The sequence below is a fragment of the Clupea harengus genome, chromosome 26 (assembly GCF_900700415.2).
Source record: "Clupea harengus chromosome 26, Ch_v2.0.2, whole genome shotgun sequence".
Lineage (NCBI taxonomy): Eukaryota > Metazoa > Chordata > Actinopteri > Clupeiformes > Clupeidae > Clupea > Clupea harengus.
The window spans coordinates 6,584,857-6,606,442 of NC_045177.1; the positions used below are offsets into that span (position 1 = coordinate 6,584,857).

At 45.1% G+C, this 21,586-nt stretch overlaps 2 protein-coding genes across 4 annotated transcripts in view; both read right to left on the minus strand.

Annotated features, from left to right (window-relative positions):
• The window catches only part of LOC105900226 (testis-expressed protein 2), a 43,955-nt gene extending 27,817 nt beyond the window's left edge, over positions 1 to 16,138 (minus strand). The window contains exons 1-2 of one of the 3 annotated variants that reach the window (XM_012827486.3): positions 15,907 to 16,138; positions 14,597 to 14,679 (exon numbers count right to left, since the gene is read on the minus strand). The gene's annotated coding sequence lies outside the window, so the exon portion shown is untranslated. The remainder of the gene's footprint in view (positions 1 to 14,596; positions 14,680 to 15,906) is intronic. The other 2 variants (XM_012827485.3, XM_031563553.2) reach the window with 2 other exon arrangements.
• A 2,956-nt stretch (positions 16,139 to 19,094) lies between these two features.
• LOC105900185 (myeloid-associated differentiation marker homolog) lies at positions 19,095 to 19,973 on the minus strand. Its single transcript, XM_012827447.2, has one exon. It carries the CDS (start codon positions 19,971 to 19,973, stop codon positions 19,095 to 19,097), a length of 879 nt encoding a protein of 292 aa, XP_012682901.2.
• Between the last annotated feature and the right edge of the window lie 1,613 nt (positions 19,974 to 21,586).

The following is a 21,586-nucleotide window of genomic DNA, read 5'->3' on the forward strand; positions in this document are numbered from 1 at the left end:
TGAGGCACTCAGGAGTCTCTTAAATTTGTTTGTTTTGTTCTCCTCAGAGCCTCTCCACAGTAGACTCGCTCCCAAAAGCCATTAAGGAAGCCTCCTTGAATAACTCAGTGTTTTAACCACGGGCAGACTGCAGATTCATGAAGGTACATAAACGGCCTGTAGGCTGTTTGCCTTGTCAAAACTGGCCAGATATTGACCAATCTCTTATTTGTCAATCCATTATCCATTATTTTGTCAATGCCGTTTTCTCCTGGTGATGCCTCAGTGTCACCATTGATCTGCATTGCTCTGGTCGCCTCGATATTCCATTTCACTGAACTCCACCTTGGGGTCATGCATCTTTAGATTGAAAGTGGAAAATCGAACAAGGAACATTTTTCTCCAGTTTCCTGTCCTTTGCAGAGTGCACTTTAAACCGGTGACTGATGGTTGGAGTGTGTGTGAGTGGAGGCTCCCCCTCCAGCTATGGAGGTAGCCAACATCTAGCATCTTCAGCTACACTGGTTAAAGGGATTAGGTTTTTGGGTTGGAGAGCTGGACCAGAATTCTGCCTGGAGCCTTGAAATGAAGCCTTCGATAAAAATAAATTCTGTTCACCATCAGCATACAACAAAGCACCGTGCTTCAGAAAATAGTCTATAATGTTTGGCTGCTCTAATCCTTCTACACAGAAGTAAATACATTTTGACAGAGCTGCAGAAACCACAGTGTTGGCGCATGTTTGTGTCTGTGTGTGTGTGTGTATGCTTGTCTATAGCAGACCGACAGTATCTCCCCCCCCCCCCCCCCCGATCTTGTGTTCACACGCTCAAACAAACCTCTAGGCACTAAAAAAAAAAAAAAACTGCCAAAGTCTTCCTTTCCCGTTTGAAGATAAAGCCATGCTCAAACAAGAACAAAAAAGAGCTTTGAAGTCAGTTGATACGATTGAGAAAAAGAAAAAAAAAAGCTGTTGGATGGGGCTCTGATCAAACCATGTATACAGGATGAGGTGAGAGAAACGGGGAAAAAAAAAAAAAACACTGTGTTGGCCCACTTAATGTTTTCACCACTGTTTTTATACGACTTGATGTCTGGATGGGGTTCATTAAGATCTGTGAGAATGAAGCAGTCATAATAGACTTCTAGGTCAAGATGGAGACAGACCGATTTTATAAATCACCAGATAGTTCACAAAATATTGAAAAGGGATAATTACAATTGGAGCACAGTGACTTGAAAACATGCAATAAGCACAAAAACACAAACACGGCGTCTTCTCCTAGTGCAGTGTTTCTTCCATAGCCCTCAAAGTAAGACGGGGATAAAACAGGAGATATATCAGATTATCACTAGTAATTACAAGAAAAGACAGTGCTCCTGTTCAAAGTCATCATGACTAATGGGTACTAATTTAGCCCGTCCTCTTTTTTTCAACTTGCAAATGGTGATGTGATGAAATAATAACCCACACCGTCCAATTAGATCTGGACTCAGCAGGCCACATGACTTCCCACTCACCCAATCACTGTCTGTCAGTCATCCTGAAATCTTTCCCCCTTATCATGTTACTATGTTCAGAGGAAGATTGGCTCAAGTCTCAAGCCCCTTTCATCCAGTTGCTTGACTTATTACAGAAGGCAAATCAATGAAAGCTGCTGTAAACTGAATGAGGTGAACTCGACTCACAAATCATTATTTATGTCAACATGTTACGGTTTAAGATGAGGATGGAGAAGGACACAAATGACAAACTCGGGGCCACAATAAAAACTATTCAGTGAGAAGAGACTTCATCAAATTGTTTTGAAAAGAACTTCGCTCATTTTATATTGCACCCTGAATAGTGTCTGGGCAGAAACTCAAAAAAGATGTAACCGTGAATGATTAAGACATCTTTCTTCCCACAGTATGACATACTGGCTTACGATCTGAAACTCCAAGGTAGAGCAGACATCAGACAATGTTCTTGTCAATAACTGACTTCCACAGTTACTTTACGACATCAAAGCTTTTGGCGAAGTCCTGGTGACATTCTGCACCTTCAAAGGGTCATTTGCTGTGAAGGCCTCATTAAGACGCCGCTCCTGGGGTGGGTTACAGCAGGTGAACTGGCATGGAGTTGCACATTAATCTCAGAGCTTACCATGTGAACAGCATGGGATTCAAAGGCAGAAAAAAACCTTATATTTGCTTTTATGCTTTTATGCTCTCTCCCCCCCCCCCCCCCCCCCCCCATCTCAAACATATAAATGCTTTTATTCAGTTCCATAACCAAAAGCAATAAGACAAGATCCAAATGCTTTGGGAACATATACAAACACACAAACACAAAAACACACAGACAGAAGCACAGATAAGAAAACAATCCCTTGTTTTGAACACCAGTTGTCTTGTGCTGTGTTGTGACAGTGTGTCATCAGGCAGTGACCACAGTAAGTGATGAGGGCGTGTGACACTGCAATAATCAGACACAACGGCTCTCACAAGACTAAGGGCAAAGGCAACAGAGTCTCTCTCTCTCTCTGTCTCTCTCTCTCTGTGTGTGTCTCTCTCTCTCTCTCTGTCTCTCTCTCTCTCTGTCTGTCTCTCTCTCTGACACACACACACACACACACACACACACACACACACACACACACACACACACACACACACACACACACACACACACACACACACACACACACACACACACACACACACACACACACACACACACACACACACACTTCTCCATCTATAATTCATCACCCAGACATCAGTGGGCTACAGCCCTGCCAATGATTTAGCTTAGACTGCGGTGAAGCCAGTGATCACTCCACAAGTGCAAGATGATAAAGATAGCAGAGTCAATGGATGGCGCTGGCCATCTCTCTTTCTCATGCCCTGTCCACTCTCCAGTGTGTATGTCTGACAGGCTGACTGACTGTTTCTCCCTCTTTTGAAGTCATGCAGGGACAGGAGATCTGTTGTCTATGAGGAATGTCAATGTGAAAGAGGAGGCTATACCAAAAATCATGCTCACTGGCACATTTAAGAACATTTAAGAACCATATTCAAACCACTGTTGGTGCTGCTTAAAGTACTCATATCATATATGATATTATATTATATTATATATATATATATATATACACACACCCTCACAGATCAGCCTGTGAGAGCAGTTCACAGGTTGGAGAGAGAATGCAGCAGTTCAAGTAAACTCAAATCTCCTGCTTTGGATGCCGATTTCAAGGTGACATTTTTCATGTATTCTGGCGCCAGCACAGATATGTCCTCATTGTCTTTGTTTTTGCATTTGAAACATAACCGATACTGTGTGGTCTACACATTCCTTTAAAGCGGAACTCTGATGAAGTTGCCAATATTTTGGAAAACATTCCAGATTTACTCCTCGAGAGCGTCCCTAGCGGGATTTCAACCACTGGCGGCGACTCTTAAAACATCATATTCCCACAGTGGGGACCGAATCCCCTCTGGGAGGGTCTGACGTTCTCACAACTCAAGGAAAAGGACAATTCAAAGAAAACATTCTTTCCTTTTTTTTTTGATGACTTGGCACTTCCTTGGAATTCTAAATTACCAAATTAGTATTACTATATTAGGTTTCCACCCTGCAGTGATATGAGTTCTTATCCAATACACTTTTCCTCAAAATCAGCGAATTGCTCCTCATTGCTCTCTAGGTGTGCATTCTGCGTGAAACTCTGATGCTCCTACACAGTCCTGGCTCTGTAAAATGGGAAGTGTACCTTTAAAGTTCCCATAAGCTGACCCAGACAAACAGGCTTGGACCCTGTGCTGCTGTTGCATTTCATCGTTTCTTATGTATTCATGCGCTGGGGCTGCGGTGGGCATGCTGAAGTGATCGGCGAGATGCGGATGGTGGCGGTGGGTGCAGGCCACGGTCACATGTCGCAGGGCTGCATCATCCCCCTACTTCCAGTGCCCAGGTTTTTGGAACACAATGACGCCATTCTGTGGCAGCATTCCACAGTCTGTCAAAAATGGACCTAATTCTGTCTCATTCAAATACGTCACGAGTGTCCACGCCAACACTAACTTTCTCTCTCTCTCTCACACACACACACACACACACACACACACACACACACACACACACACACACACACACACACACACACACACACACACACACACACACACACACACACACACACACACACACACACACACACACACACACACACACACACACACACACACACACACACACTCGAAGAGGCCTAAAGTACAGGCGGGTTTTTCTAAACAGCCCAACACGGTGTCTAGGCGACACACCCACCCATTGCTTCAGTCGTGAGTCGTCCTCCTTGCCAGATAAAACAAACTTGACACCACGGCAGCTTTCTATTCCCACACAAACTCGTCAACAGCTGGAGCACGGACTCCTCATCCCCTCCACCATTCCTTGTCGGAGACGCTCAGTCACAGTCCACTGATGCCAATACATCGAGCACTTCACCGTAGGGTAGGCAAACCTCCAGCAATGGTAGAGAGCTAGTCTGCATGTACCATCTCCTTTAACTCCGTTGACAACAACACGGATAACAATGAACAAATGCAGTCAGAAAACTGCTGCTGGAAGAGAATGGGCTCAGACACCGCTCAACACCAAAACAAAATCCTCATAACCTCTCACACACAGACACACACACACACACACACACACACACACACACACACACACACACACACACACACACACACCGAGTACCGACGCTCATTACCGCAAGCGCCTCTCTAATTATGGCGCTGTGATGATCTTATTAGGAGAGGAGGCATGTAGATCATCAGAGCGCCTGTCACATCACATCACGGGCGTTTATCAAGTGCGAGGCAAAGCACCACCCACACTGTCGAGCAGAGTCAGCCGAGACAGAGCACTTAGCAGCTGATTTCTGTTCGACTCAAACAGAGCCATCAAGGCGGGATGTCAGAGACAACAAACTTGTTTGTTCCTTTGCAGAGCAAACTGCGGGGGAAAGGAGTGGAGTGTACCAACCATAGACATATATAGATATATGTATCTATGGTACCAACCCTAAGAGTTGCAATCAATGAAGACACAGCATACAACACCATGGCCCATTTATAGCCAGTTTGTCTGTTGTATAATGGCTGACTGATGATCATCATGACTGTCTGGTAAAAGGTAAAAAGTAAATACTTACTATATTGTATATGTTTACTGTATACGTCAGTAAACTTGACATATATCCCAACTGCACATTCTCTCTCTCACACACACACACACACGGATAACAATGAACAAATGCAGTCAGAAAACTGCTGCTAGAAGCAAATGGGCTCAGACACCGCTCCACACCAAAACAAAATCCTCATAACCTCTCTCACACACACACAAACACTCTCTCTCTCTCTCGAAGAGGCCTAAAGTACAGGCGGGTTTTTCTAAACAGCCCAACACGGTCTCTAGGCGACACACCCACCCATAGAAATGTCAGGCTATAGAAATGTCAGACTATAGAAATGTCAGAGATGGACACGGGTAGGACAGTTATATAAACCTCAAGAACACTGACCTGGTGCCGTAGCACCATTCTGAATCAGATAACCAGTTGCCATGCCAACAAGTGAGTTTCCCCAACAAGTCTTACCCAGGACAGGATAATGACCCAGTTGCTAAGGTGCTATGGTTTTTGGAAAACAAAAATCACCAACAAACATATCTACGGAGAAGTCATAAAGAATAGACTAGGCATTCATGCCTAATTGAGTCACTATGGGAATCTGGCTCACCTGCTCACATAATGTAATTGGTCAGATGACCCCTGAATAATGGGAATGTATGAGAATGTTAAAGTTTAACAGTAAAAGAGCACGTGAAATGGTGAATCATATGAGTATAGAGACTAATATCATTACTACAAATTTAGATACAAAGCCGGTAATAGGTCTTGTTACAGAGCCTGCAACAGAGGAATAGCCCTAATGTGTTACTTCAACAGCTCTTAGTATATATATATATATGCTACCGGAGGAACGCTAACTAGCTCCCTGGGGAACCTTATCGATGTAAAATCCACTCACTGTCACAACAGGGATAGCCAGTCTTGTCAAGCCAGTTTATTCTGGTTTAGCTGACAGCAGCCGTCCTTTTAAGGGAGATACGGGAGATACGACTTAAAGGGTCTGTCCCTCAGAAAACACACACACACACACACGTGTGGAAACCAGGCACAGCTGCTTCACACATCATCGCCAACTGATAAAAGACTTCAGTGAGTGGAGAACCGCAGACTAATTATCATCGTCGTCATCATCTGACGCTGTGCTGGGATCAGTCTTTCACCAGACGACATCTCTGCAAGTATGCGACTATCAGGAGAATCGGTGTACTTGGGAGTTGTTTTGCTTCAGAAGGAGAAATGGACAGAGGAGAGAGAATGGACAGAGGAGAGAGAGAAGGACCAGACCTTCATGCCTCAATCCATTCATGCCCTAATCCTCTAAGACCTCCATAAATGTCAGCCACTATCATTTCAAATGGCACAGAACAAAAGCTGCAATTATGCTGCCAGCATGCCAAAGCAGTCATCTTTTCAGAAGAATAATGCTGCCCACAACAGACAACTGTGTATGTGTGTGTGTGCCTGTGTGTCTCTGTGTGTGTGTGTGTGTGTGTGTGTGTGTGTGTGCCTGTGTGTCTCTGTGTGTGTGTATGTGTACATGCGCGCGTGTGTGTGCGCGCGTGTGTCTCTGTGTGTCTCTGTGTGTGTGTGTGTGTGTGTGTGTGTGTGTGTGTGTGTGTGTGTGTGTGTGTGTGTGCGTGCGTCTCTGTGTGTGTCTGTGTGTCTGTGTGTGTGTGTGTGCATGTGTACATGCGCCCGTGTGTGTGTGTGTGTGTGTGTGTGTGTGTGTGCGCATGTGTGTCTCTGTGTGTGGGTGTGCACTGAAACAAGGCAATTGCTTTCATCCCTTTCAGCTGAGCATAAGTTCCACAATAAAAACAGAAATCTTTAGGCTATATCAGAATACACAACTCAGCCCTCTAAAACTAAGGGAACATAATCAGAGTGTGCCAGAGACATCCAGCAGTGACTGTAAGCCAGTTAGCCTGTGTTTTACATCTAAACTGCCCCCAAGAGAGATGGGTATAATCTCAGCCCACTGCACCTGGCCCAGGTTTCACTAGCTTGGATTAGCGCTAATCCCTATGCTATCCCTCTACTTAAGAGTGGCTTTATCAAACACTACCAACAGATTTCACTCGCTCACCATGTTGTTCTCAAAAAGGTACAGCTGCTGATTCCCTGCAGAGCCCTGGCCAGTGTCTTCATGTGAAGGTTTTTCTTTTAGAAAATGGCTAGCCGCTACCCCACTGGGCTGTTGCTAGCAGTGTCTTGAGAAAAAGCAATTTACTGGGCTATTTAGGATAACAGTACCTCGGGTGCAGGAAAGGAAAGGAAAAGGGGAAGAAAGAAAACATGTTTTTTAGCCTTCTGCGAATCCCTCACAGTCTCTTTGTGAGCTACATGATGTAATATACGGCAAATTCGTGTTAAACCGCTCGACTGCCTTGCTAACAACTGCCGGCGAATGTAAAATGTGGAGTAATAATCTTTCCAATTATGGGGGAATAGTCGGTGTGGGTCCGCCGGGTATAAAAATGTCTTTGTGCTAATGCCATTGACACACAGGCAGGGATAAGAAAAAGGGGATTAGAACGGTGTGGGGCGGCTGATGAATGGGCGCGCAGGCAGCCCCGCATACTAGGGCTTTGCACAGACTTAGCTAATGGCTTTTTGCTGAGCGTAGCAAGAAGGGTTCCTGAGGGAACCGGCTCAGACCGGAAGTTCCAGTAGCCACCTCTCCACCAGTAACTAATCTAGGAACAGCTTTCCCCCTACAGTGGCATGGCTATCACCATCATGGCCGACAGCAACACGTTTCAGGGAAGCAATAAGAGCCCTTATGTTTGTGAAATGACCCAATAACCCAAACTTCAGACAGCGGAGTGTTCAGCGGAGGCTCAATTACCCGTGTGGCACTATCAGAGGGTGTCAACCCTACACAGCCTTTAAATCTCAGGCCCCAGGGTTCGCCCCACCAAACAGCATTTCTGGTTAATCGCCATGTTCACCAGATGCCCTGCTTGTTCAACCAGGTGATGCACAAGATGGATGACACCTGTCAAAACAACTCAAGAACATTTTGTTCCACTGAGAGGAAGATATGACGAGAGGGACCAATTAATACAGGGAGGTATAGCCTTTCCCGAAGACGAGGCCTCAAGACGGAGACTACACAGAGGAAACCACCCAATCCTTGAACCATCCATGAAGGTTTATTCTCAGCCCCCTTGGAAAACCTTGTCCACCCCTTCCCATCCAGACACAAGCCAGGGCTTCACACTCCCAATTTCACTTTGGGATTGAAGTTGGCAGCACCGTACGTCATAAAGCCCCACAGGTATCCCCCCCGGTCTCAACTGACAGCCTCTGAGAGACAACCACAGCGGAGCGTGGGTCAGTCTGTCAGCAGTGCTGGGAGCCGTAGACGCCTTAATTGGCTTTGGTCCTTTTCCGCGGTCTCCAGCCTGCAGCTGTGCAATCATCCGGCTAACTGCCTGGTGGTACAGCGGGGACCTGAGGGGGTAAATAAAAGGCAAGGACTGCTACCTTTCACTGACGAGCAGGCAGGCGGGGCAGGGGCTGCACTTTCGTGTCTGATGATCCGGACAAAGAAATACCAGGCACTTACAGGCCTGGGCTGAGGCAGGAAAAACCCGTTCGCTCGCGCCCTCGCAGTTTCAGTGTTTGTCGCCAGTGTGGGCTAAACCAACATTCTTGTGCAGAACACTTTTCAATTTGTCAATCTACAGTTTACACTGGCACGTTTTTTGCCTGCTTTTAACATTGACACAGCATGTTGACAAACTTAAACATGTAAAAGGAAATGGGAGGTGAGAGACAGGGTTAAATGTGATGAGGTGTTCTTAAAAGGGGGAACTATGGGAAATATGGAACGCGGACAACGGCACGTTTGAGTAAGACAGGGACAGTTTTTTGCGAACGAGAGTGACCACAGTGACTAAGCTTGAGGAAGCATGGAGAGTCGTCACGGGTCCCCAAGGAACGACTGAAAGAGAGAGGGAGAGCGAGAGAGAGAGACAGAGAGAGCGAGAGAGAGAGAGAAAGAGACATTGCCCTGGGATGGCGTCACCAATCTGTGAGATCCGCCAGGGCTGCATTCTCGCAATCTGATGCCCCACTGCCCAGTCACAACCACCCTGAGCATATGCCAAAACAAACAAGCTGTCCACTCTTGTTATCTGCCGGAGATGAACGTGGCAAAGGGCTATTCGCCATGCTGCCCAGCTCTGTGCAAGTTTGTTTAATATTCAGAGGTTGAGATTCACTCCAGCAATGATTTACTCAGTTACCTTAACTAATGACAGCACTTTACAGGTGAAGTAACCCATCCAGCATGGCAAGTGGAGCTCATTACTTTTGAATGAGAGACCAAGCTCAAATCATGTCCAGACAAAGTGCTTTGTGTGACACGCATGTCTCTTGTTACTAGCTGGGACTAAGGCAGTAGTGTCGCTGTCACAAGCACAGTGTTCCCTGAGTGTTCGCCCAATGACGGGCCAGTAAGCACACTGTCCTACTGTCGAGTTCACAAACAGGTCAGTGTGCTTTATTGGGGGATACGATTACTGATGGGCTGGTCTGCCAAAATGGATTTCTGGTCAATAATTCAGAGAGCTCAGTTACAGAACGAGGGTGTGATTACAGTTACTGGAGGCAAGTCATCCATGTGACGCATTTTGAGATGATCGAAACAACTCTGCAGTGTCCATAATCTAACATTAGCAAAACCAAAACCACAAAACAGGCACACAATCGACATTAAATGCCATTAACACCTTCACAAGCTATTGTGGATGTGACGTGCTCTCTTTGATACACTTGCGCTCTTGAAAGTCTCACCAAACTAAACAAGACTTGAAGTGAGACGTGGCAGTATAAATAATAATACATAACACAGTAACCTGTGAGAAATAATAAAAAAAAATTAGTCAAAGCATTCCAATCCGAAGACATGTCAAAATAGTTCATATTCTGTCCTACAACAGGTCACGGCTCGTCAGATGTGTGAGCTCTGTAAAATCGGACAGAGGCACTGAAAAAATGCTGTAATGATACTGATGACACGCATCACAAAGGGATGCCTAACATGGCTGGGAGCAGCTGTGCCTGATGCACCTGTGACATGCAGGAGGCCGAGGCCCTGATGCACCTGTGACATGCAGGAGGCTGATGCACCTGTGACATGCAGGAGGCTGATGCACCTGTGACATGCAGTGCAGGAGGCTGATGCACCTGTGACATGCAGGAGGCTGATGCACCTGTGACATGCAGGAGGCTGAGGCCCTGATGCACCTGTGACATGCAGGAAGCTGCGGTCTGAGAAGGCTAGTCCTGTGGGATGCTAGTGCTAGCATATGCACTGAGACTCGGGGATCTGAGGCAGTTCGGGATCTGCGATGTTTTCCATCATTCTGGCATTTGCTTTGTGTCCTTTGTTTCCTCCATTAGAGAGAGAACAGTGTGGCAGGTACAGACAGCATTGAAAAAAACAAGGTATTTTTGTCCTGCCTTTGGTGTTGTTTTTCGCCTCGCTTTTGTTTTTTCCTGGCAAACTGAGGAGCTGTCTGGAAAACACACAAATGATGCGGACTTGTCGCGAAATAACAAGACAGCGACACAGGCCCATTAGCTGTCCAGCGTGACACCTTGACATTTCAATTCCGTCTCAACGTCTCTGCTCCAGCCGCCGCCGTCTCGCTTGAGGGACACCGTCAGCGTTGGGCGACTGATGCCAGACACCTCACAGTGCCACCTCGGGAGTGAGCGCCTGCATGACAAAAACTTCAAAGAACAGCAGCTGAAGGGAGCTGAAAGTGAGAAATGTCACTTCGGCTGAGATATAGGGAAGGGGGGCTGGCACATGGGAGAGGCTTTTCGAGAGCTAGACTTTTTTTTCCCCGATCCAGTTGTCCCTGTGCGAAGAGGCTGCCAGCCGGCAAGCTTGTGAGAGATGCTGCACCCTCCACACCTCCCCCACCCCCGAAAGATCTGTCCTCCTGCCGGCCGCTCGGCTGGACAGGCAGCCTAAATTTAGGCGGCGGAGAGCGGATGATTCGTCACTGTGTGACATTCCGCACTCCGGCTCCAGAGATGACCTCTCAGGTGCTGAGGACACGGACAAGCGACATGCGCTGGCGAAATTGTCCGAGAAAAACAAAGTCATATGTTACATTTATGGGAAATGGTATTTTGTTTGTGGACACGGAGTCAAATGTTTGGACCTGGGTTGGTGCTGTCTCCGAGACAATGTCTCGAGACACTGATTGTACAATCTTGTATTCTGGTCAAGCTCCCAGTTTCAACACACTGCAAGGCTATTATCTTTTATTATATGCTAAGAAGCAGGTTAGAAAAAGAAATCTTCTGAGAGGAGATAAAGACACAGGAACCTAGAGCAAGAAGCAATTGCTCTGATAATTCTCACAAGCATATCTCCTTTTCTCAGGGATAACAGATCACTCAGGTGTGGCCACATTGTTCCTGAGATTTCCTTACAAATCACTATGCAGATCGCATTCCAATTTGGTTACAACAGAAACTGTCTGGGTCACAACAATCAGCAATTGACTAAAAATGAGCAACCCAAGCCTGTCAGGCACGCTGTATGTATATCCTCGCAAAGGCCATGACCGGACAGGATACAAAAGGGAAAGTCAGTTGCTGTGCCCTGTATCCTTGGAGTTTCATCTTTATATTAGCGTCGGTGACAGCCAGTCTGGCCTGTAAAATGGCAAGAGTTTGTGTCCGTTTAATAGCTAAATTTAACAACAGGAACCAAAACATAACAAAGGACGACTGTCCCAGATAAGTGGATTAACCTGATACACTGCTATATGTTTGTGCAGGAAAGGAGTTACAATTATACTGCAGAATTTAGATGTAAGTAAAACATATTTCTTTTGTTTTTACCACGAGATCATGTTCACATGGCTGTGGGTGTTGTTGACACTGCTCTTGGGAAATGGGCGGTGGAAACCCCGTCACGGCCAACGTCTACTGTGCTCACACAAAAGCAGCTACTTCCTGCTTGACCACACAGTCTAGCCACACCCACAGTCATCTGGCATGCCGGGATGGTTACTCGCCTTGACCCAGTGATGCAATACCACAACAAAACAGCCGAGAATGAAACCTTACGTGTCGAGATCACCACCTACAAAAGACTCAGCAGACTGAACAGCAGCATCAGCAACCACAGCCACAGCTTTTGACACATTAAAGACATTTCGAACCGGAATGAGACAGATAGTGTGAATATGAATGTGTCTGTTTGTGAGTGAGTGAGTGAGTGAGTGTGTGTGTGTGTGTGTGTGTGTGTGTGTGTGTGAGTGTGAGAGTGTGTGTGTGAGTGAGTGAGTGAGTGACGTGGAGGCCCAAAGGTCTGGTGGGTGTGCTTAGGACCAGGTGTCAGGGCATGCAGGGGGGGTTACGCCTCGTGATAAGAGTGTTCCTTATCTCCCGCTGCTCTCTGCCAATCACACCCGCTGTGTCGTGGCATTCAGCAGCAGACCTCGACACTGCCACAAGCACACACACCCCATCACCTGTCCCCCTGCTAGCATTCAGCAGCGGCCTTCTGCACTGCCACAAGCACACACACACACACCCCGTCACCTGTCCCCTGCTAGCATTCCATAGGTGATCTCAAGTGAGGTGTTCAGTGGGAGAGAGACACTTGGTCAAATATAATTAGATAAATTACTGTGTAAGCCTGTGCAGGTGTGTGTCCGTTTGACTAAAGGTGTCAAAACTGTGGAAGCTGTGATGACTGGCAAATGTGAAATGACGGGGCAGCATTGTGCAAGATGCTAAATAAGGAAGCTTGTACAATCTTTTCATCACAACTTGTTCAAATGTGGACTTTTCGACTTTATCTTTAACTGTGACTGAAGACAGAGAGAGAGATTACTGTCTTGTTTGTCCTCTTAGCTGAAAAATGGCTTATGAATAGACTGGAACCTTCACCTCCCACCCTGAGTGCAATATTGGCGATAGGGTTGTGTTCTATCCAAGGAGAGACAGGAGACATTGAGAGAGAGAGAGAGAGAGAGAGAGAGAGAGAGAGAGAGAGAGAGAGAGAGAGAGAGAGAGAGAGAGAGACACATACACACACACACAGAAATAGAATGAAAATCTAGAGAGACATCTGATATCTTGGCACACATTTCCCCCATTAAAGGCCATGTCTGAAATCAATAAATGGAGGGGATAGGAAGGGAGTGATAAAAGCAGGACAGAGAAAAGGAGAAAGAGAAACTAAGAAAGATTGTCCTGACGAAAACAGTTTCATGCTAATATTTCACACAAGCTTTTTGATATAACACAGAACTGACACTGCAGTAGGTTTTAGCTCTACATTGTGACATAGCCAGAGGACATTTGTAACAAATGAAATCTAGCTTTGTTTCCTAGTTTAATACAGGATGAAAACTGTCATTTTCCTAGGTGGTAACTGCACTGCTTCAGAAAACGTTAACAATACCTTGTGTAGCAACATCACAAGGCTATTTGTCCCCCAGGTCCCACCCCTCTAGGTGAGGAGTGTCTATGAACACCTGACAGGCCTGTGGATGATTAACCCCCTTTAAGGTTCCAGAAGGATGTTGCTATGACAACATCTGACACAGGGGGCCCACCTGGACCTAATCCATATGAGAATGCAAAAATCCACACAGCCACACCCCCCTACCCCGATCACACAAGCAAGCAAACGAAAAAAAGAAAGAAAAACCCAACCTTTTCCACTATGCCTGTGGTCCTTCATCCACAAATATATAACAAATTCTGTGGCCTCTTCGTATCAGGAAGGATTTGTTTAAAGAAACCTATTATACAGCTGGCATCTTCATTTTGACTTGCAAATCAACCACGCGTGGCAGAGTATTACAGCACGATACACAGGGGCACAGTTACGTTTCTTTAACTGTATTCTCTAACTGGGTGGGCTTGCAAAGCCTTAAGTTCACAACGGCAAGAATTTGCTGCCGTCAATCCCATCCTCAAGCAGGAGGAAATCAACAACATGTCCTTAAGGGCGGGGAGCTTGAGATTCCACAGGGGAACGCCATAACATGGGCATTTCCTCCTAAAAGAGAGAGTTGCTCATAATACATGTAATCCTCTGGAAGTTAAATAAGTTCTCCTTGAAAAGTCCTATTAGACACCAGTGGGACAGTGTCACACAATGGCAAGCACACACAGCCCCGACCGCTACAGCAACACTATTACAGCAACTAAATTCACTTTTACTGCTGTAGAATCACATGGAGAATATAACAAAAAAGGCCAGGCAAGTCCGAAAAGGGACAGGAAAACCCTGTTCTTATATAAAATGTGGGTGATAATGTGAATGTGATTGGGCCTTTTCAAATGAGAACCAAATGTAGGGGGAACACTCTAAAGGAGGAACCATAACCCACTTGAGAGTCACTCACTTCTCATGTCATAGGTTATAGGGGGGAGCAGCTTACCGTCAGTATTCAGTCCACCCCTGCATGAGTGTCTGTCTGCATCGGGCTGCGCTGGGTGCCATGAACCCCTGGTCCTCAATGCTCTAGATGAGGGAGGGGCAGCCAAAGGTCAGTCACATTCATACTGTATGACCTCACTGGTGCTCTCTCTCTCTCTCTCTCTCTCTCTCTCTTTCTCAATCTCTCTCTGTGTCTCTGTCTGTCTGTCTGTCTGTGTCTCTCTGTGTCTCTCTGTGTCTCTCTGTGTCTCTCTGTGTCTCTCTCTCTCTCTCTCTCTCTCTCTCTCTCTCTCTCTCTCTCTCTCTCTCTCTCTCTCTCTCTCTCTCTCTCCCTCCACTCTTTCTTATTTTCTTTTCACTGTCTGGCCACACACAAGTTTGTGACAAAAGTGAGGGAAAACATTTACTTGGTTAAAAAAACCAGCAGCAATGCCATACTCAAGGGAATCCCTATACAGACACACACTTAGACTTAGACAAAATCATCACCAGGAATTTGAAACAATAATAGTGTTAGGCATGACTAACTATGATGGCTAATGTTACAGCCTAATGTTGGGGCTTGGTCATATCATCACCATTTGGGCACTCAAATCATTTATAAATAATGAGACATGGTCTGTCTGAATCATCTTGAAATGGATAGGAATTGAGCAACTTGAATTACTTCATTCAAGGCTTTCAGGGAAAATGCCCATGATGAAACCCCTTGACCTGTGATCATTGAGAGCTCGAGTGGACCCTACGGTAAATATGTCCCTGGGTGTGTTGGTTCTTTGAGACACATTAACCTGATCAAAACTACACTCCTTTGTAGACCGGACATAATGCATTTAACTCTATTTTAAATAATGGCCAGGCATCTGAAAAGTCGGATTCTCAAAAGTTGCTGCATGTTCCTCACAGTGGACAGTGTTGTTAGTGGCATAGTCACGATTCTGGGACATGACGTGAAAAGATGTTTTATACTGTGAAGTTGGTCAAAAAGGACAAAATCGACATCAGATGTAACTGGCTCAATTATAGCGCAATGTATTGATGTTGGATACACTTTGCCAGCTGTTTTCAAACTTCGACCAAGAACAGTTGTATCTTAGAAGGAAATCATACATGAGAGTTAGAGGTAAAAGAAAAGACTATTCGTGTGGCTGAGTATAATAACACTGATGCGACATACAAGGCGGGACCAAAACATAAGTTTAGACCGAGTCACAATAACAGTAGTGCTAGCAAGCTATCTTAGCTGACTAGCGTCTGTTAAACTACCCAAACTACAACACCAAGAGGTCTTTAGTTGTTTTTTTGTCTTACCGTATCCGGAGTTCATTTTCCAATGATAGGAAAGAACTGAAGTCGCAGATATACTGCCTGAAGATGACACGCCGTCTATGGCAAAGAGGGGGAATGCTGACAGAGTTCTCAATCCTTTGAATATTGCTGTCAGCCTTGCCTTGCTTCACCACCCAGCCTGTTGACAGCAGACTGTTCTCCGGACAGTTCCTGAACAAGAAAACACGGATTGATTCTTCCAGGCTAGAGCAATCGAAACCAAGGGGCGGGATCAGCGCGAGGGCATTCCAAATGCTCGGGAATCGATTGTCTTTCTGAAGTGGTGGAAGCGGATTTTCACTGGCAAGGCCAGCAGCTTATATCCATATTACCTTGACACACAGACAGGACGAGGTAGCCAGCTTGTAATGTGGTTTATGAAACACTTCTTGTCAATAACGATCAAGAAATAAATCTAACTCTAAGACAACGTGTATGTGATATATAGCGCAAGCGCATAGAAGTAGGCACATTCATTATATACATTTTTGGTGTATCAGCCTGTTCAAACCTGTTAAGCAAATATAATAGCCTACTTCGAGGGCATGCTGCAGTGGTGGGCTGATTGAAGTTGGGTAGGTCTATTCTCAAGGAGCCTATTTTATAATAGTGCATAGTAATTAAATATGGTAGCCTACCTAAGATGAAGGCCTACTGTACAGATGTATATATTGTATCCAAGTTGTATTCATACTGTATACAGTACCTTGTATAAAATCTTAATTTAATCTGACATTTTTAAATCTTAATCTTTTATGTTAAGGTACTTTAACACAGACTTTCAGTCTATTGAAATTAGTGTAATAAATGTTAATTAATTAACTGAAATTAACACACACACACACACACACACACACACACACACACACACACACAAACCTCCCCTTTCCAAACACACACGCACTTAGCCTGCTACATGTGTTAAATGAAACTCCGGAAACCTCTCAGATATTACTTTGTCTCATATGTTTGTTACAACTAGCCCAGGACGTGGGGTAGCATTACTCAGAATAATGTGCACAGTAAAAAAATATATAGAAATCACCACCTTTTTAATGGGCTACAATGTGTACACAAGATCTTGCCATGTATATCTCAACAGGCTAAACATGATTACAACAATCCCTGGTCCTCACCATTCTGAACTACAGCAAGCCCAAAGACATCATTAGCATAATTTTCCAGACAATCTGCAAAAGAGAAGAACTGCCTATGGTGTTGATAAAACAACATGGTGCTAAGGTTGGCAGACTGGCAGATGTCAACAAATTAAGTTCAACCTGAGGGTGACAATCCTGACATCACTGACAGAAGTCTCTTGTCAGAGCTCGTCTATAACCTTTTTTTTAACCTAAAGCACAGCTGTTTTGTTGTGCAGTGTTCTTATTGTATTCTAAATAAGATGACCCTACTTTAACCCTTCCAACTGTGCTGGTAATGCAAGAGTAACCTCAATATGACCCTGAAGCCCTCTATTTACACACGTGGGTATGTGTGTGTCTGAACTGTCACTACAGTTATGAATAAGGTAAATAAGAAACCGAGCAAGAAAAGTATTTGAACAAATTGTTTATGTCTTACCATGGTTCAGTTTCAAAGGCAATACCTCTGTTCTTGCCCCCTGAATGTGTCTGTACTGTTGTTCTGCCTGCTCTGTCAGTGAAGCAAATAGGGTCTTCAAGGTACCTACACTGCCAATCGCCTACATACCCGAGAGGCAAGACACATCATTAGTGGAGTTATTGTTAATTTGTATTGAACACATACTACTTTATATATGTACAATATATGTTTGGAGCAGAACAAATACATACAAAATGGTAAACTATTTAATATACTTAATCTAGAAGAGCGGTTATATCATTAATGTTACTTTGTGGGCCAAATGGCACTTGCACATGAGATTATCGCCACCCAGTGGACAGCATTGGTACATTGGCACATTGGTACATTTTTTTTTTTAGTGTATAGCCTACGAGTAGCGTACGGAAATTACCTTATGGGTGGAAAAAGTGGGGGTGAAACAAATAAGTCAATTGGGGACAACTGCAAGACTGTGTTGAAAGAATATTCAGATTTCTATCATTTACATTTTATTCACAGTTCTGTGCATCGGTAAGCGTGTTACTCTTTTCGTTTTTGTTTTTTCCAGAATCATCAGGCCCACCCATGCACCGTCACTTGCACCTCACTGGCATCATTGCACACACTGTATAATTGGCGTCCGTAACTGTAACACTGTAACTGTAAACTCCTTGCAGAACTGAGTCATGTATTTGATGTTATTTTTAAATGCCATGGCTGTGTCTGAAGAGTGTGACGTGAAAAACCATTGTCTGCGTAGCATATACAAATGTTGTGAAAGTAGGCCTGTAAAATAATAAAAAATGTCTATATTTAATTACCATAAATTCACTCTAAGCTAGTTTACAAGTTTACATATGTACATATATAAATGTACTTACACTAAGTAGCATTAATTCAGTCATGTTTTTCATTACCCTATTACCTTCATAAATCATAATCCTTTCTATAATACCAATGAAAGAGACCTATAGGCCTAGCTGACACCAAGCCACCCAGAGATATAGGCAGGATGCAAACCCAGACAAATGTGTTGAATGAAGTATATTATTGTTACATAATATCTATGTCACACACCTCAAACAATAGACTAGGGTTGTTACATGCATGTTGATGTTCACATGTGGAACCAATCAAAACACGTGATCTTTAAAAGGAGATTTCTCATAACGTGAAGCATGATATGATTTATATAAAGTAGCAGTAGCATAAAGATTTTCAGAAGAAAACCATCACCAGGCCATTCAACTGTTAATATTTTGATTGTTGGGTTTGTAGATAATTATACTGAGCATGCTAGGCTGGAAAGAGACAATTACATACATACTGTTCCTCCCAATTCATTACAACGTCAGCTTCGTCTTACACATTCTTATTTATACGGTGGATAGCATTCCATTTATGCTTTGAGTTTACACAGTTTACACAGATTCAATTCTGAGGTTTAGACCGTAGCCAGATTTTTGATCAGTGTATGAAGAGTCAGGTTTAGATATCCCATGTTAGTCAGTCACAGGATATGATGTCTTACCATCTCTTTAAATAAACTGGCATAAATAAATACACAGTATCCTGAAATGAACTCCTCAATTTCTGTCACACAAGAGTTTGACTGAGAAGGCCAGGTCGACTGTGTACGCGAGCAGGGTCGTGCACGCAAAGGACATCTCCAAGATGATGATGATGATGAGATTTTCCTCGGGCTTCTTCGCGCTCTGCGGGATCAGTGCCGCAGTCGAGCTCATGACCGCAGCCACCATGTAGAGCAGGACTCCCAGCACACTCAACGCGGCCAAAACGCGGCCGAACGGGAGGGGGCAACGCCCAGCGCAGTCCCCCACCATCACTACCACTGTGCCCAAAGAGGCCACCAGGCAGATGCCGTATATCACCCCAGAGCCCCAAACCCGCCCGCCGGGGCTCCCATGAACCGCCTGGTATTTGACCAGGAGCAGAGCCATGCTGCTTCCAAAGACCTGAAGTACTTTAAGTAAGCCGGGTATGCTGGCCATATACCCCCTCTGTTCTTGTTCTCGGCGGGTGAGGTAGGTCTCTGTGGTGTAGGCCAAGAAGGTCAGACTCGAGAAGACGGTGGCTGCGACGGCACGAGGCTCCTTGGCTTCGTCCTTGCCTAACACCAGGCACGGGAAAGCCAGCGAGGCGGTGAAGACCATGAGCGTGGCCAGGGCGGACACCGTCACCGTCAGGTTCTTCCAGGAGAGCGGGAGCAGGCTGTGGAACTGAATGTAGGTGATGGCGAGGATGAGGAGGCTGAGGGTGAAGAAGAAGCACCAGGTGAACATGCAGAAGGTGCCGAAGGTGCCGAAGGGTGTGAGGTGGGCCTTTTCCAGAAGATTCCCGGAAGCCACCAGGCTGAAGGTGAGGCATCCTGAGACAAGAGCGCAGATGCGGACCCCTGAGAGTGGGGTGGTGAGAATGCTGACCTCCCCTAGAATCACAGGCATGGTGGATCTTTTCGGTGTCCGAAACGGATTCCAAACCTATGCTCTTCTAGAAGACGACATTTACTTTACTATTCTGAAGGAGGAAAGTGGTAAAAAACCATGAGAAGTCTGAGAAATGTTCCTAAGGTAAGTAAATCTCACCCGACAAGATAACTTGTCGACAAGGCAGCAAAAGATCACTTCTACCTACATCACAGGCATCTCTAACTTTGCGAAGCGCGAGAGCATATGAACACACACACAGAAACACTCCCGCTTTCTCATGCAAACATACACACACGCACGCACACGCACACACTCATACTCTGCATCATCCCCACCCTCTTCCTGTACAACTGTCAAATCAGACTTTCAGGGGGTGCTTTTTGTAAAGCTAAAGGTAACCACAAAAAACTAGGTACTGAGCAACAATGTCTTTGTTTTTTTTTGGTGCGTAGTTCTCCTCTACTGTTCCTATTTCCTGTCGAAAGAGGGTGAGAAGAGGAATCAAGAATTTTTTTTACCTGCTCCTGTGACGGTTACCGCGCTGTGACGGTTACCGCGCTGTGACGGTTACCGCGCTGACGGTTCAGGAGGCTTATTGTTAGCCTAGGAAAGGAACGGAGAGCAAGTGGTCAGGCCATTCGCTGGGGTAACACCTGCATGAAAATAGAAATGTAAAAATAGAAATATGACCATTCGTTTGAGCATCATGGCCCACTTCATTGGCTTCCAAGCAGTGATGCAGTCACTGGGGCCCTGATGATAGTTTATTTTTTATTGAAGTATCGCTTCCTGAGAATGGCCCAGCACTACTGAAAGAACTAGGCTTGTGAAACAAATGTTGAAACTTATTGTGAAACTTATTTTCCAGTTGTGTGTGTGTTTCAGATAGTTGGTTTTGTTTACGCCCACACGAACCCTTCGGAAATATAACACTTAGCTTGACCTCCACACCCCTCCGTGCCCCCCTACTTCCAATCCCAATGAGCTGAAAACGAGCAATGTACTTCAGACCGATTTTTTTAAGGACTTAAAGAGAAAAAAAAATGTATCATACAGTGAATTATTTTCTTTTTTTGCTCATCTAGACGTGTCTGATGTGTGTGGCAGGGTATGTATGCTAGTGTGTGTGCATGCTTGTCTGTATTCCCCTCTGTGTCCATCATTGCACTACGATTATGATTGTTCTTCCTCTTGAGTGTGTGTGTGTGTGTGTGTGTGTGTGTGTGTGTGTGTGTGTGCGTGCTCATGCACGCCTCAGTGCGAGTGTGTGTGTGCATCTCTCTCTCTCTCTCTCTCTCTCTCACTCTCTGCATGTGCTCCTGTGTAGGCTCAACACAAAGAGCTCTATGAAGCTCCCACGCCGTCACTTCAGCGCAGTTCTGTGCGGCGGCGCTCACCTGTTATATTTAGACACACCATACATCAATCTCCGTGTGTCAGGCAGCAGAGGCAAAAACAAGACATCTGACAGACTCCATGAAGACAAGAAAAAAAACCAGTAAACAAACAGGTACTGTAGCTGCCTAACAGCACACCACGGCAGAAATACATTACTAGATGTGGATTAATGCTTGTTGTCAGACAGGCACTCAGAACTGGGAGAAGGGCTCAAATGGATTTTAGGGGAA

Bases quoted from the DNA above. Each gene is read 5' to 3' on its own strand.
- LOC105900185 (XM_012827447.2), bottom strand. From the start codon at position 19,973: ATGCCTGTGATTCTAGGGGAGGTCAGCATTCTCACCACCCCACTCTCA.